General features: G+C 43.5%; 1 protein-coding gene across 4 annotated transcripts; it reads right to left on the minus strand.

Annotated features, from left to right (window-relative positions):
- Window positions 1-105: 105 nt before the first annotated feature.
- Window positions 106-15,477, minus strand: LOC129818654 (mothers against decapentaplegic homolog 4). 4 transcript variants are annotated; one of them, XM_055874765.1, is made up of 12 exons: window positions 15,370-15,477; window positions 14,350-14,752; window positions 13,947-14,121; window positions 13,806-13,835; window positions 13,495-13,701; window positions 13,085-13,222; window positions 9,478-9,585; window positions 9,122-9,172; window positions 7,424-7,607; window positions 7,041-7,209; window positions 1,816-1,954; window positions 106-1,422 (listed from the first exon to the last, which is right to left on the minus strand). In XM_055874765.1, exons 2-12 carry the CDS (start codon window positions 14,587-14,589, stop codon window positions 1,211-1,213), a joined length of 1,653 nt encoding a protein of 550 aa, XP_055730740.1. In that variant the 5' UTR covers window positions 14,590-14,752; window positions 15,370-15,477; the 3' UTR covers window positions 106-1,210. The 4 variants fall into 4 exon arrangements, with proteins under 4 accessions (XP_055730740.1, XP_055730739.1, XP_055730741.1 ...); XM_055874764.1 differs by having other exon boundaries at window positions 14,946-15,467; XM_055874766.1 differs by lacking the exon at window positions 13,085-13,222 and having other exon boundaries at window positions 14,946-15,467.
- Between the last annotated feature and the right edge of the window lie 1,736 nt (window positions 15,478-17,213).

Below are 17,213 nucleotides of genomic sequence, written 5' to 3' on the forward strand. Positions count from 1 at the left end.
CGACTGATCGCTGGTGTGTTTCCTCTTATACACCACAGGGAGAACCTTGCTCTGTGGGAGTGATACAGCTGTGTGCTAAGACCAAGCGAAAGAATGAACACCAAACAAATTATACACCATTTTATTTCCATTAATTATCAAGGTAAAGGACGAGCACTGGAGCACGTCTGTCCTTAGCCTACATATTTATCATTTTATAACATATGGTCATAAGGCAGAAAAATATATAATTAAGCAATAAGGCCCAAAGGGGAGTAGTATATGGCCAATATTCCACGGCTAAGGGCTGCCCTTAGCAGTGGTATATTAGCCATATACCACAACTCCCTGAGGTGCCTTATTGCTATTATAAACATGTTACCAACATAATTAGAACAGTAAACAAGTAGTTTTGCGTCATACCTGTGGTATATTGTGTCATACCACGGTTTGTAATTATAAAGTGACAAGTAGTCCAGGCCCACACAAGTGCTGATGTTCTCATAATGCAGCATCTGGTCATAAAAACCTGTATTTATTTAGAACTTTCACAATACTGACTGACAGGACTGTGCTCTGTTACCACAAGTCAATTCATCAAAGTCACGATTACAGAAATATGAAGTGGAGATAAAAATGTTAACTGAAATGAACACCCGTCTAGACATTGAGGCATATGAAAACATTATTGAAGTCCGTGACGTGAACACCATCTGGCCTAGATCCCACTCATCGCTACAAAAGCTGAATATTCTAAGATAAACTAGAAATGTATGCGGAAACTACCCCTCACACCTAAACTAACAACAAGACAACATACTGAAAACAAGCACATGAAAAGCAAACCAATAAAGTGCTTAATTAAGCTTATATGCCATCTGGGAAAAAAGTAGCATTGAAACTCAAATACAGTATATAAAGTGTCATGACATGGCCTTCTGTCAGTCAATGAACAGAATGATATGAATAGAACAGAATGAAAAGCATCCATGAGTAACGACTGTATATCCTGATTCTGAGGCAAGTAGAAAACAGATTCATGAGCTAGTATCTTCAGAAAAGGAACCCTGGCTGGTTTTGATGCCAGTGGGTAGAAAAAAGAAATAATTCACCCCCCCTCTCTCATGCCGAACAGCGTTCAAATGGGCTAGCCTACGCGGCATGGGCAGTCAGTCCAGCATGTGGTGTTGTCCGTTATAAACAAAGTCGAGTTAGTGTGCCGTTCTATAACTCAGTCCAGGGGCTGGGGGTCAGCGATGGGCATGGTATGCAGCACCTCATCCAGTAGCTGCAGGGCCCGGTGGAGATGAATCTCAATCCAGCACGGAGTCTCTTTGATGCTCTGCCGGGGGTAGTCAGGCCCCCAGCCCTTCACAAAGCTCATCCTCAGGATACACAGCCTGCGCAGGTCGTCCACTCCTATACCTGCCGCTGCAGACAAACCTGGAGGGAGGGGGTTAAAAACAATAGTTAAATTTTTTAGATTTAACTAGGCAAGTCAGTTAAGAACAAATTCTTATTTACAATGACGGCCAAACCCGGATGACGCTGGGCCAATTGTGCGCCGCCCAATCACGGCCGGATGTGATGCAGCCTGGATTCAAACCAGGTACTACAGTGATGCCTCTTAGACCGCTGCGCCACTCGGGAGCCCAGTTAGGGGGTAGTACTACATATTTGATAGAATGATTCACTACCTATATAGAGTTACACGTCTAAGGCAGTGCACACATTTAGCCATTTCTGTAAGGTTCTGAGATGCTCGGAGACAAGACAGATGGAAATATTGCTTGGCAGACAGGTTAAAGGATGAATAGTGTGAAGAGAGAGACTCACTGATGGCGGGGGCGATGCCTCCTACAGAGCCAGGCCCGGGGATGTTTCCAGCCACTGCTGCTGCCTGTGCTGCGGCTGCCGCCTGTGCTGTGGCAGCCTGCTGCTGCATCTGCCTGTGGCACTGGCGCAGGTCAAACACCTGCACAGCACACAGGGAGGGTTAGGGACTACACACATTTTCCGACAAGGTAGAACTGCCAAAGGGGGCAGAGTAGCAATCTACTGCAGAGATAGCCTGTAGAGTTCTGTCTTACTATCCAGGTCTGTGAGCTTCTACTTTTAAAAACCCACCTTTCCAGAAACAAGTCTCTCACTGTTGCCGCTTGCTATAGACCTCCCTCTGCCCCCAGCTGTGCCCTGGACACCATATGTGAATTGATTGCCCACCATCTATCTTCAGAGCTCGTGCTGTTAGGTGACAAACTGGGACATGCTTAACACCCCGGCCGTCCTACAATATAAGCTTGATGCCCTCAATCTCACACAAATGATCAAGGAACCTACCAGGTACAACCCCAAATCCGTAAACTCGGGCACCCTCATAGATATCATCCTAACCAACCTGCCCTCCAAATACACCTCTGCTGTCTTCAACCAGGATCTCAGCGATCATTGCCTGCGTCCGTAATGGGTCTGCGGTCAAACGACCACCCCTCATCACTGTCAAACGCTCCCTAAAACACTTCAGCGAGCAGGCCTTTCTAATCGACCTGGCCCGGGTATCCTGGAAGGATATGACCTCATTCCGTCAGTAGAGGTTATTCTTTAAAAGTGCTTTCCTCACAATCTTAAATAAGCATGCCCCTTTCAAAAAATGTAGAACCAGGAACAGATATAGCCCTTGGTTCACTCCAGACCTGACTGCCCTTGACCAGCACAAAAACATCCTGTGGCGTACTGCATTAGCATCGAATAGCCCCCACGATATGCAACTTTTCGGGGAAGTTAGGAAAGCAAAGACTAGCTTTTTCAAACAGAAATTTGCATCTTGTAGCACAAACTCCAAAAAGTTCTGGGACACTGTAAAGTCCATGGAGAATAAGAGCACCTCCTCCCAGCTGCTCACTGCACTGAGGCTAGGAAACACTGTCACCACCGATAAATCCGCAATAATTGAGAATTGAGAAGCATTTTTCTACAGCTGGCCATGCTTTCCACCTGGCTACCCCTACCCCGGTCAACAGCCCTGCACCCCCTACAGCAACTTGCCCAAGCCTCCCCTATTTCTCCTTCAACCAAATCCAGATAGCTGATGTTCTGAAAGAGCTGCAAAATCTGGACCCCTACAAATCAGCTGGGCTAGACAATCTGGACCCTCTCTTTCTAAAATTATCCGCCGAAATTGTTGCAACCCCTATTACTAGCCTGTTCAACCTCTCTTTCGTATCGTCTGAGATCCCCAAAGATTGGAAAGCTGCCGCGGTCATCCCCCTCTTCAAAAGGGGGAGACACTCTAGACCCAAACTGCTACAGACCAATATCTATCCTACCCTGCCTTTCTAAGGTCTTCGAAAGCCAAGTTAACAAACAGATCACCGACCATTTCGAATCCCACCCTACCTTCTCCGCTATGCAATCTGGTTTCCGAGCTGGTCATGGGTGCACCTCAGCCACGCTCAAGGTACTAAACGATATCATAACCGCCACCGATAAGAGACAATACCGTGCAACTGTAATCATCGACCTGGCCAAGGCTTTCGACTCTGTCAATCACCACATTCTTATTGGCACTCAACAGCCTTGGTTTCTCAAATGACTGCCTCGCCTGGTTCACCAACTACTTCTCAGACAGAGTTCAGTGTGTCAAATCGGAGGGCCTGTTGTCCGGACCTCTGGCAGTCTCTATGGGGGTGCCACAGGGTTCAATCCTGGGCCGACTCTTTTCTCTGTATACATCAATGATGTTGCTCTTGCTGCTGGTGATTCTCTGATCCACCTCTACGCAGACGACAACATTCAGTATACTTCTGGCCCTTCTTTGGACACTGTGTTAACTAACCTCCAAACTAGCTTCAATGCCACACAACTCTCCTTCCGTGGCCTCCAACTGCTCTTAAATGCAAGTAAAACTAAATGAATGCTCTAAAACCGATCGCTGCCTACACCTGCCCGCCCGTCCAGCATCACTACTCTGGAAGGTTCTGACTTGTGGACAACTACAAATACCTAGGTGTCTGGTTAGACTAAACTCTCCTTCCAGACTCACATTAAGCATCTCCAATCCAAAATTAAATCTAGAATCGGCTTCCTATTTTGCAACAAAGCATCCTTCACTCATGCTGCCAAACATACGCCCGTAAAACTGACTATCCTACCGATCCTTGACTTCGGCGATGTCATTTATAAAATAGCCTCCAACACTACTCAGCAAACTGGATGTAGTCTATCACAGTGCCATCCGTTTTGTCACCAAAGCCCCATATACTACCCACCACGACCTGTATGTTCTCATTGGCTGGCCCTCGCTTCATGTTCGTTGCCAAACCCACTGGCTCCAGGTCATCTATAAGTCTTTGCTAGGTAAAGCCCCGCCTTATCTCAGCTCACTGGTCACCATAGCAGTATCCCACCCGTAGCACGCGCTCCAGCGGGTATATTTCACTAGTCACCCCCAAAGACAATTCCTCCTTCAGCCGCCTTTCCTTCTAGTTCTCTGCTGCCAATGACTGGAACGAACTGCAAAAATCACGGAAGCTGGAGACAGATATCTCCCTCACTAGCTTTAAGCGCCACCTGTCAGAGCAGCTCACAGATCCCTGCCCCTGTACATAGCCCATCTGTAAATAGCCCATCCAACTACCTCATCCCCATACTGTTATTTATTTAATTTATTTTGCTCCTTTGCACCCCGGTATCTCTCCTTGCACACTCATCTTCTGCACATCTATCACTCCAGTGTTTAATTGCTATATTGTAACTATTTCACCACTATGGCCTATTTATTGCCTTACCTCCCTTATCCTACCTCATTTGCACACACTGTATATATACTTTTTCTATTGTATTATTGACTTTGTTTGTTTATTCCATGTGTAACTCTGTGTTGTTGTTTGTGTCGCTTTGCTTTATCTTGGCCAGGTCGCCGTTGTAAATGAGAACTTGTTCTCAACTAGCCAACCTGGTTAAATAAAGGTGAAAAAAAAAAAAAAAAAAAAAAAAAGAGGGGTTCAACTAGAGTTGGGCAACTGAAATAATTTCACTATTCAAATAATATTATGAAATTTGATATCTGGATAGTCGAAATACATGGGGTTTTTTTGTACTTATTTTCTTTAACCTGAGCAGTTATTGCTGCACGAGGGAGAAGCGGTGGAGCTCTGCTGTTGCAGCAGGGGGAGGGGCCGGTGTGTTTGGGACGCAGGAGTGCAGGGCAAGTAGAGAGATGTAGAATGTATCAAAGCCGACTCATGCTAGTTAGAAAACTTATAGCTACCATAGGTTATTTATCATCCCATCTGATAGTGCTGGTCTTGACTGCTTCGATTACAGCAGTGTTTCCCAACTCCAGTACCCCCACAACAGCACACATGGTTGTCGCAGCCCCGGACAAACATACCTGATTTAATTAATCAAATGGCTTGATGATTAGTTGACAAGTTGAATCAGGTGTGCTTGTCCACACCTATAATAAAAATGCGTACTGTGGGGCAGGTTTTCAATTTTAATTTGGACATTAGAGAAGTCTGACGGACCCTTATGCGTTGGGTGCGCAACCTTTAGGGTGTCCACCCAGTGCTCAGAATGACAGAAATCCCATGTAGATTATGGTAATTCATATTAACAGAACATGCAAGTCGAGGATGCAACAATGTGCAGTCCTTACCGAATTCTGATGTGCAGAATTCATTAACAAGCTGGTTTTTAGATATGACCTATTCTATTGGTCAGCTTGTCGAGGTAGAAATAACCTATTCCAAACAGACTCTGGGACAGTTGTGGGAAGATAGATGCCAAATTCATACAACCAGTAGGCCTAGGTTACATTTTTTTTTAAAGTTAAAAAGCAAATGAGTCAGATGCAACAGATCAGAAAGTTTAGCTTAAAATGTTGCTAAACTATTCTTCACATTATTAAGCACAGCAATGCGCACAAGGCATTAGACCATGCGCAAATGTTTGATCCATAAAGCAATTAGCGGGAAAACACAGTTGTCAAAAGGGCACCGCACATGCAAGCGGTTTCATGTGATAGAGATGAAAATATCCATAGATGCGGGAAGTAGGGGTTCCCCTGAAAAATCTGTTTTTAATACAAAAATAATGCACTGGGCCTTTACTAGTCCTGTATTAGCAGACCGATACAGCCGTCTGTAGTGCATGCAAAATATTTATTTAACAGCTTTTCTACATTTTTTTTATAACCCTAACAGAAACCTTTTGTTGAAGGTACTTGAGGACTGGAGTTGGGAAACACTGGATAAGAGAAGCCAGCTAGACTAATTGGTGCTACATTTTGTTGTGCTTTCTCCCTGTCCTTGTCTACACATAACATCCATTCAGATTAAACAACCTACCTGTTGGCCTACTCCTCATTAGTTAACTTTTAATTCTGTCATTTTGATTCCATCTTGCATTGATTAAATATCTCATCAATTCACTTGCTACAAATGTAGCCTTTGAATGAATAAAGTCCCGCTTCGATTGGCCGACAAAAATAAAAAATATAATGTAAGCTACTGAGCGTGCATGTCATAAGAACTACATTCAAACATTTGTTGTTTATTACATCTAATGTCATGGTATATCCATGTATGTAATAAATGTCACGTAGATAATCAAATTGAGCTTTTTAACTTTTAAAACTAGCCTTATTTGTATATTCTCAAAAATTTATACTAAAGTCAGTTCAGATTTTTGAATAACTGTGCTCATCCAAAGGTTCAACGGTGTAAAACGTAAGGATTTTAACCAGTTTTGAGAACAATCAACCTTACCAAGCTGTCAAATAACCACTGAGACACAATGCATGTAAATAATACATACAGATCAAAAACATGTCCTTGTTTACTTAGGGGTGCCATTCCTCAGCAGTGAGTCTGTGGGCTGTGATATCAAATCTATTTGTCATATGCACAGAATACGCATAGTGTGTACACAGTACAATGACATGTTCACTTGCAGGTACCCCTCTCAACTACGCGACAAAAATAAGAATAGAAGTAATTCAAATAAAAATAGTACAAAATAAAAGCTCAATGGAATACAATAAAAATATAATATCTCACCTTGATGTAGGCGCTGGGGTAGATCTTGTGCACTGCATCTCCAGGGGCACGTCCTGCCTCCCTGTCCAAGTAATAACTCTGCACAAACACTGCATGATCGCTAAGGCAATGCACCCACACGTCCCCTTCCCCTTTACACTCCAGCTGCACCCCTTTACCAATGTGAAGTCTATAGAGCCAGGAAGAAAGAAGAGACGCAAACAGAGAGACAGTATAACAAGATTTTTTATTTATCTGCCTAAAAAAATACTTTATATTGCTATGGTACACCAATACTCTTCCAAAAATATGAATGATATAAACTGAAGGAAGTGGCAGGCACTCTGCTTAGCCATTTAATTTCGCAAAGACATTAAATCCATCCTTTTTCTATGGTAGAGTACCTGGCTCTCTCGATTGCCTCTGTCCTGTGGACATTGCAGAGCTGACCCAGGCAGAAGCGGTCCCCTCCTGAGGGATCCACATACCCGTCCACAGTCACCGTGGAGCAGCTGGCCGGAACCTTGAACGTCTCCCCAGCCTGAACATCCATTTCAAAGTAGGCAATGGAACACCAGTAGTCAGGGGCTGGAACAGAACAAAAGAACCAGCATCAATTGGTCTCGGTCTCTATACCCTCTACAGTGCCTTCAGAAAGTAATCATACCCCTTGATTATTGTCCATATTGTGTTGTGTTACAAAGTAAGATTGAAATGGATTTAATTGTCTTTTTTTGTCAAAGATTTACATAAAATACTCTAAATGTCAAAGTAGAATTTTATTTATATTTTTTATGTATGGAAAATAAAAACACTTAATCTTGATTAGATAAGTATTCAACCCCCTGAGTCAATACATGTTAGAATCACCTTCGGCAGCTGTAAGTCTTTCTGGGTAACTCAAAGAGCTTTGCACACCTGGATTGTACAATATTTGCCCATTATTCTTAAAAAGAAATTCTTCAAGCTCTATCAAGTTGGTTGTTGATTATTACTAGACAGCCATTTTCAAGTCTTGCCATAGATTTCCAAGCCGATTCAAGTCAAATTTGTAACTAGGCTACATTCAATGACGTCTTTGTAAGCAACAACTCCCGTGTATAGTCCTTGCCAATGACAAGCATACCCATAACATAATGCAGCCACCACCATGCTTGAAAATATGAAGAGTGGTACTAAGTGATGTGTTTGCCCCAAATATAATGCCTTGTATTGAGGACAAATAATTACAATTCTTTGCCACATTTTTTGCAGTATTACTTTAGTGCCTTGTCGCAAACAGGATGCATCTTTTAGAATATTTTTATTCTGTACAGGCTTTCTTCTTTTCACTCTGTCATATGCTAGCATTGCGAAATAACTACAATGTTGTTGATCCATCCTCACTTATCTCCTATCACAATCATGAAACTCAAACTGTTTCAAAATCACCATTGGCCTCATGGTTAAATCCTTGAGCGGTTTCCTTCCTTTCCGGCAACTGAGTTAGGAAGGGCGCTTGTATCTTTGTAGTAACTAGGTTTATTGACACCATACAAAATGTAATTAATAACTGCACCCTGCTCAAAGGGATATTCAATGTCTGCTTCTTTTTTACCCATCTACCAATAGGTTCCCTTCTTTGCAAACCATTGGAAAACCTCCCTGGACTTTGTGGTTGTGCTTGAAATTCACTGCTCGACTGAGGGACCTTACAAATAATTGTATGTGTGTGGGGTAGAGATTAGGTAGCCATTTAAAAAAAATCATGTTAAACACTACTGCACACAGAGTCCATGCAACTTATTATGTACATTTGTACACCTGAACTTTAAGCTTGCCATAAAAAAAGAGTTGAATACTTATCAACTCAAGACATTTCAGCTTTTCATTTGTTATTTAATTTGTTTTAAAAAAATATGTAAAAACCTAATTCCACTATGACATTATGGGGTGTTGTGTGTAGGCCAGTGACAAACATCTAAATGTAATCAATTTTATAGTAGGCTGTAACGCCGCAAAATGTGGAATACGTCAAGGGGTGTGAATACTTTCTGAAGGCCCTGTATTTCACACCTCATGCCGGATCAGATGAGGACACAGAACCTTGCACACAGACTCACCAGGGTGATTGGAGATGGGGGGCTGGAATGCAATCTTATTGTGCGAGAGCCCTGGAAGAGAATTGCAGGTAAATAAGACAACAATCCAGAGAATGGTGCTGTTTGTACTGCTCGTGCTAAATGAATAAAAAAATGTATGTTGAATGGCATAAGTACAAATTCACATAATTTCTGGAAAATAGCTCTTTCATTTCACAAGACCATAATCTTTGTTACATGAATTCAATGTTAGCTTGTTGCTTTGTGCCATAGATTTGTACAATCCAGGTGTGCAAAGCTAACATATGTTAGGCTCAGATGTTGGCAGCAGCACCACTAGCTGTATACCCAGAGAGGGGGCCAACACAGCCACTCACAGTAGTGTGGGGTGTTGGGCATGGGTTGGTGGTGCTGCAAGTGCCCATTCTGGTGATGAGGCACTGGGGGGGAGAAGTTCCCATTTCTCAGCCAGCCTGAGGTGGCACCTGAAAGCAGAACAATCACACGTTGCGTCAGACCATCAATATAGCAAGAAAAGACCTAGCTTTGAACTAAACACAACTCACAAATCACACTCGACACATACATGGGTTACAGTCACAGGGGTGAGAGGAATTCTATAACTGACCGAGGAGGAATGAACCCGCTGGAGATGCAATGTGGTAACGCTGATGAGCTTTTTTGAGAGAAGAAAAATGTTGAGAACATCCAGGTTCTGAGAAGTTAATAGGGTTACTGTGAAAAGCAGCATGGAGGAAATATGAGGGCTGTTATGGTATATGGAGGGCGGATGAATGAGAGTGCTACCTGTAATGGTTGCTTGTAAGTGCAGGTCATTTCTGTAATTGCTAATAGCACAGGCAGTGAGAGTTATATTTAGGCTGATGAATGCAGGTGCCCACTCCCTTTAAAGGTCAACTTTCCCTTAGAATCAACTTCTCTGGTTTTAAATGGCCTATGTGGCATCAATATGAGTCAGAAACACACATTTCTGTCAAAATTGACTACAAAGTGGAAATATGCTCATTTTGGTCCTAAATTTAGTCTCGTACAAAGTCAGTCTCGTACTGAGTTTTGTGCGTCACGACTTACTGGAAGGTTGGGGGTATGGATTATGATCATGCCCACTTGCTCAGTGCACACTAACACGAGAGAAGCAGCTGTGCTGACTGTGCTCAGATGTGTGCTCTATCCAATCATATAGCCAGAACCCCCAGACATTTAGATGGACCAGGGCTGCGCTCAGTACTTGTTTACGTTCTGGCACATTCAATTGAATGGAAACGGTGTTGTACTGAATGACCAGTTGAAAAACTGGGAGGGGTTGGGTTGTGGAACGCTGTCAGCGTGGCCACTGCCCTTTAAATAAGTCACTTATTGCCTTAAGCCACGCCCACCAAACGGGAGCAAACATATCTCAAAGTCTGTTGTAGAACGTACAAGAACGGTTTGGGGAATCGTGTCATTCAGTACAAACCGTTCCGCAACATAGTAAACATTCAAGCAAACTGAACGCACCTCTGGGCTCGGTTTCCCAAAAACATCTTATGGCTAAGTTCATCATTAGAACCTTAGTAGGGGCATCATTAAATCTATGTGGTGTTTCCCCAAACCAGCGTAACTAAAGCTGCACTTGTTATTTATCGACTGCCTCAGACCACTCGTAGACCAGGTAAGTGCTTCGTTAGATAAAAATCTCCGCTAAACATAGAATCAAGAGGTTTGTCTGTCTGAAGGCTGATAACTTCTGAACAGGGTTGACTACAAAGTCACCAAAGTCTTTACAATGGTTACAAAAAAAGTGAAGGATGACAAGATGCTTCAAATGAAAACCGAGATGACTGCATTAAAATATATTTTGGCTACATGGGCCTATAATGAAATTGATTGAAATATATATATATTTCAATCAATTTCATGTTCAATCAATTGAGTACTATTGTGCCAATAGGCTACTGTCAATTTTTTTGCCTCAATATATTTGTTGGGTAGCCTTGCATAATAAGCCGCCTTGACATTTACAGCCATAGGTGATAGCACTCTAGAAACTGATCCGTCATTATTGTGAAGTAATTATAATGTTAAAAAGGTAAGATTTTAATGAATAAAGCTGATCCGAGAGCAGTGAGGATTTTCTATCCTATAAGTATCTAACAACGCACTTAAAGAACGTTCTCTGCATAGTGTTTTGGGGAATGCACATTACATCTTCGGCCGTTGTAGGAACAATGCATCGTTAAAACAAGTGATGCCCCATATACACATCGTGACGTATTTAATTTAAGCAATAAGACACGAGGGGGTGTGCTACATGGCCAATATATTTTTCCACCAACTGTTGTGTCGTCAGCGAACTTAATGATGCCGTTGGAGTCGTGCTTGTCCACGCAGTAGTGGGTGAACAGGGAGTACAGGAGGGGCCCCGGTGTTGAGGATCAGCGTGGCAGGCATTGCCACCTACCCTTACCACCTGGGGGCAGCCCGTCAGGAAGTCCATGATCGAGTTTCAGAGGGAGGTGTTTAGTCACAGGATCATTAGCTTAGTGATGGGCTTTGTGGGCACTATGGTGTTGAATGCTGAGCTGTAGTCAATAAACAACATTCTCACATTGGTGTTCCATTTGTCCAATTGGGAAAGGGCTATGTGGAGTGCGATGGAGATCGCGTCATCTGTGGATCTGTTGGGGCAGTATGCAAATTGGAGTGGGTCTAGGGTTTCCGGTATGATTGTGTTGATGTGAGCCATGACCAGCCTTTCAAAGCAATTCATGGCTACCGACGTGAGTGCTACACAGGGCAGTAGTTATTTAGGCAGGTTACCTTCACTTTCTTGGGAACAGACAGGGACTATGGTGGTCTGCTTGAAACATGTAGGTATTACAGACTCGGTCAGGAAGAGGTTGAAAATGTCAGTGAAGACACTTGCCAGTTGATCCGCACATGCTCTGTGTACACGTCCTGGTAATCCATCTGGCCCCACGGCCTTGTGAATGTTGACCTGTTTAAAGGTCTTGCTCACATCGACTACAGAGTGCATTACCACACAGTCGTCCGGAACAGCTGGTGCTCTCATGCATGCTTACCTCTGAAGCGAGCATAAAAAGGCATTTAGCTAATCTGGTAGGCTTGCTTCGCTGGGCAGCTCGCGGCTGGGTCTCCCTTTGTGATCCGTAATATTTTGCAAGCCTTGCCACGTCCGACGAGGGTGAGGGAGAGCTTTTTATGCATCTCTGTGTGTGAAGTAAAGGTGGTGTAGGTTATTTTCCTCTGGTTGCACATTTGACATGCTGGTAGAAATTAGGTAAAACAGATTTAAGTTTGCCTGCATTAAAGTCCCCGACGCATTTTCTTGTTTACTTATGGCCTTATACAGCTTGTTGAGTGCGGTCTTAGTGCCAGTATCGGTTTGTGGTGGTAAATAGACAGCTATGAATAATGTAGATGAAAACTTTTGGTAGATAAGTGTGGTCTACAGCTTATCATGAGGTACAATTCCTCAGGCGAGCAATACCTCAAAGACTTCTTTAATATTAGACATCACGCACCAGCTGTTATTGACAAATAGACCCCCCCACCCCTTGTCTTACCAGACGTGGCTGCTCTGTCCTGCCGATGCACGGAAAACCCAGCCAGCTCTATATTAGCCATGTCGTCGTTCAGCCACGACTTGGTGAAACATAAGATATTACAGTTTTTCATGTTCCATTGGTAGGATAAGCTCAATCGTAGATCATCCAGTTTATTTTCCAGTGATTGCACGTTGGCCAATAGAACAGATGGTAAAGGCAGTTTACCCACTCGCCAACGAATTCTTACAAGGCACCCCGACCTCCGCCCCCTGTATTTCCGTCTTTTCTTCACAAGAATGACGGGAATTTGGGCCTGGTCTCAGGGAAGCAGTATATCCTTCCTGTCGGATTCATTAAAGAAAAGTATTGTATCTGGTATTGTATTAAATTTGGAGGGCTGAGTGTGGGTGCTTACTGTGATGGTATGTGGCGCTCTGTGCCAGGGGATAGCCGTTCTGCTGTGAGCTCTGTCCCTGTGCTGGGCCTGGCCCTGAGGATAGCTGCCGCAGACCTTCACTGATATGGCTCCCTGACAGAAGGCTACTGGATTGGGCTATAGGGACAGAAGCAGGACGGGCCAGGGTGGGTGGGTATGGAAAACATAAGCACACACAGCCAAACAGAAACACACATACATACAACACGATACAGACACACACACAAACAAAAGTGATCAGGAATGACACATCTGAAAAACTTCTCAGCATGACCTTGACTTGGGGTATGAGGGATCCACTGTGTCCTGTATTTATGTCAGAAGCGTATTCACCACAAAATGAAACTTTACATTTAAAGGGAGTAATGAACTACAAGACAGCGTCTCACTTGAAGCTCCAGCAGCGAGGCTGGAGAAGGCAGAGGTGGAGGCTGAGCTGCTGCCCTCGGGGGGAGGGAGCAGGGCTGGGCTGCTGAACAAATCCTGAGGACCCCCTGGTCTGGAGAGTTGGTGCTGGATGGTCTGATGGTGGCCGTCCGCGCCAGAGTGAGATGGCTGGTTCTCAAATTCATACTCATCTTTGACCATGAGTGTGCCTGGTAGGTCAGGTAGGGTGAGAGGGTCGAGGTTTTGGGGAACTTCACTTTAATCCTCCATTGTGAACTGCAAATTACTAGTACAGAGCGAGAGCCTCCCTTACCTGAGCTTGAAAGAGTCAGTCCTGAAAGGTCTGTGAAGAGAAGTAGAAGGACACAAATGAGATCCAACCTAGAATTCAAAGGAAAAGTCAGGGGGGCTAAACAACAGTATTCAAGAAGAGGAGAAAATAAATACCACTCACCAATCCCTGGTGATACCACTCTCTCATAGTGGTACGGGTTAACACACACGTTGTCAGCTTTGAGGTCAAAAGCAAACTGGCAGTATTTCACATGCTTCAGTTCATTTTTGTGCAGGTCAGGCCACCGCCACAGTCTTGCATAGATCACATGGGGGAAGCCTTTACGCCCCGCAACCTGAGAGCAGAGATGAGAAGACAAGAGTTATGAACATAGTACAGCAGTCCTGTAATGCAAGTGTAATATCTCCTCTCTATCACCGAGGTGGAATTCATTAGGCACCAAATGGACTGAAACAGGGAGGGACGATCAGAACTTGTCCAATAAGAAATGCTCTTTTTCATTTTAAGTTGCAAAATGTTTTACTGCGGGATGACCTAATGAATGACCAAGCTATCCCATTACCTGCAGGCGTCCATCCAGGGTGCGCTGTATGGTGGCACACTTGCTGGGGTGAGCTCCGTTGGTGGTGATGGCTGTGATTAAAGAATCTAGCTCATCTTTCTTCTCCTTCAGTTTCTTAACAAGGCTCTCAATGGCTCGCTTGGCGAAGGTCTCGCTCTCTCCACCCTGTCTGTGGCACATCAGGCTGTGCACGATGTTCAGACAAGCGTCATTGCTTGTGGGGGTGTTTGTGATCGACATCTTGCTCACCGTTCCAGTCTCTTTCACTGGAGTTCAATCTTAAGGCTTCCAGTTCAGTCCTCCCTCCAGATCAATGAGTCAAAAACACATTTTCTGAAACCTTTTGCCAGGGTTAGAATGGAATGTGTTCCCTTCACTGTACAGGTGGGGTGTACAGGACAGACTGCAGTGAGGGAGCAAGAAAATAACGTTAGAGGACTACGTTACCGTACTATCAATGCACAGAAGCATTGACTGGCAGCAAATTAATAATGCCATCATGTTTAATTAGCTAGCAAGAAAACGTTAGCACCACAAACTTAGCTAGCTACTTTCCTACACAATCTTAGCTAGTTAGTTACAAAAATATTACTTACAAAAGCTAACTATTTTACATAAAATCCCTCGTTTTAACGTTAGCTAACGCAAATACCCAGCTAACTAGTTATGGTTAACGTTTACATATGTAACAGGATAGTACGCTAGCTAGCTAGCTACAGTAGTAAGCTCGCTTAAAATATAAAAAATACGTGCCCGTGTGGTTAAGTTGTAGCTAATTGTCAGTGTAGCTAAATTACAATTTTTTAAAAATGCTAATACTTTCTCGTAGCAAACTAAAATGGTATTATCGTTGAACTAGTTCGCTTGCTAGCCGACAACAAAACCAGTGTTCTTTGAATCGAAGTTCGAGCCAATAACGTTACTTGACTATCTTCTAATTATGAGATATGATGCGACTCTTTAATGTTTCTCAATTGTGCCAGTGGCGAAACAAGACAAACATGGTCGCAATATACTGACCGGTAAACAATGCTAAAGTGCTAGCTACGAAAATAAACAATTCCCTCTCTCCCTGCAACGCCCTCGCGACTCCAGTGCAAATGTGTAATGGGTGCACTGCTCCAGTGCTACTCATATCAGCAGGGGGAGCATGTTCTGTGACTCAGCTTTGCTCGAGTTCAGAGAACCAGGCTGGGCGGCCCATAATTGGCCCTAGGGCTGAAAAGGTCCGTTTTGATTTCTTATCGGTGTGTTCATTCTGTTTTCCATTCATGACAAACACATGTTATTTATAAAATATCAATGTAATTTTCACGTGCAGCTATCCTACAAACTCATGTAGAAGTGTTCATAAGTCCCATATATGAGGTCTGAAAAACCAAGATGTGCCTTCATGAGTCAATCTCTGCTCCTGGTTTATAACCTACAGATGTAATTAGTTTCCAAGTAAATGTACCATGTACCTATGTGCATATCCGACATTCTGGAGATTTGATCTGGCATTTCATTCAACAACACCATATGCCAACCATGTCTTCGTGCTGCAAAACAAATAACGTTTATTTTTCCTCAAAAGAATTCATTTCCACAAGATGCAATAAGTCTACTGAACTTTCACATGCACATCAAATTTACTAAATAAATAACCATCACCTTTCAAGTCATGAATAAATACTCTGAAATAATTTCTGTAACAGCTCAATAGCTATTAGGTACAGTATACAGTATAGGTTTGATTAACAAATGCATGGCAGTGAAAAGCAAATCTTGACTGAGAACCAAGTCCAGTTGGTTCAAAGGTTCAGCGTGATTCCATAGAGGTTGTCTCTCCTTCAGTCTGCTGACAGCAGAACAGGAGTGGTGATGTGACATGTTTTTTTCCATCTGTACTGCAGGCAAAGCCATGATAAGGGACCCAGAGTATCCATGCCAGAGAAGGGAAGTGGGAGTGTTTGGGGCCAGGCAGTGGTGAATAGAGAGAGACTGGCCAGTAAACAGAGGCTGGCTGGGGGGTGTATTGAATGTTCCATAGAGATTGTTGGTGTTGGGGCCCAAGAATCTGACAGCCCACTCTCCCTACTGCTCCCCACTTGGAATGGTTTCTCATCCTGAGTGATGGTCTACACGTCTCCAGGCCCTAACACCTCCTTATCACCAATGCTTTCATTGCATGTGGCTCTAGAAGGATGTGTGATGGTGGGGTGGTAGGGGGTGTGAGTCGGACTGAGGCAGATAGATTAGCCCAATAATAAGTGGGCAGAAAGGATTTAAAACATTAATTTGGTTCCATGGACATGGACAGTATATTATGTATTCAGGAAAAATAACTTTCTTTCTGGCAAACTTAATCTATGGCTTTGTACATCATCTGTGCCTTTTTGCTTCTGCTTTCTCCAAATGTAGAGGTTAGACATTTTGCAGAGACATAAAGTCAGAACACCTTCTAAATTGTTTACCCTTTGATTTCACATTCTCTGACCTGATATGACACTCCTCTTAAAAGGTTTTAATATTTTTTTAACCAAATATTATATTTTTTAAATCAAATACAAACAACCACTTACAGATGCACACAAACAACGACTACATCTCCACTGCCCAGACCCACATGCTCACATCTCCATCCCTAGTGCATTACTGCCCAGACCCACATGCTCACATCTCCATCCCTAGTGCATTACTGCCCAGACCCACATGCTCACATCTCCATCCCTAGTGCATTACTGCCCAGACCCACATGCTCACATCTCCATCCCTAGTGCATTACTGCCCAGACCCACATGCTCACATCTCCATCCCTACTGCATTACTGCCCAGACCCACATGCTCACATCTCCATCCCTAGTGCCTGCATTATTGTTGCC

Source organism: Salvelinus fontinalis, chromosome 21, assembly GCF_029448725.1.
Source record: "Salvelinus fontinalis isolate EN_2023a chromosome 21, ASM2944872v1, whole genome shotgun sequence".
NCBI classification, from domain to species: Eukaryota; Metazoa; Chordata; class Actinopteri; order Salmoniformes; family Salmonidae; genus Salvelinus; species Salvelinus fontinalis.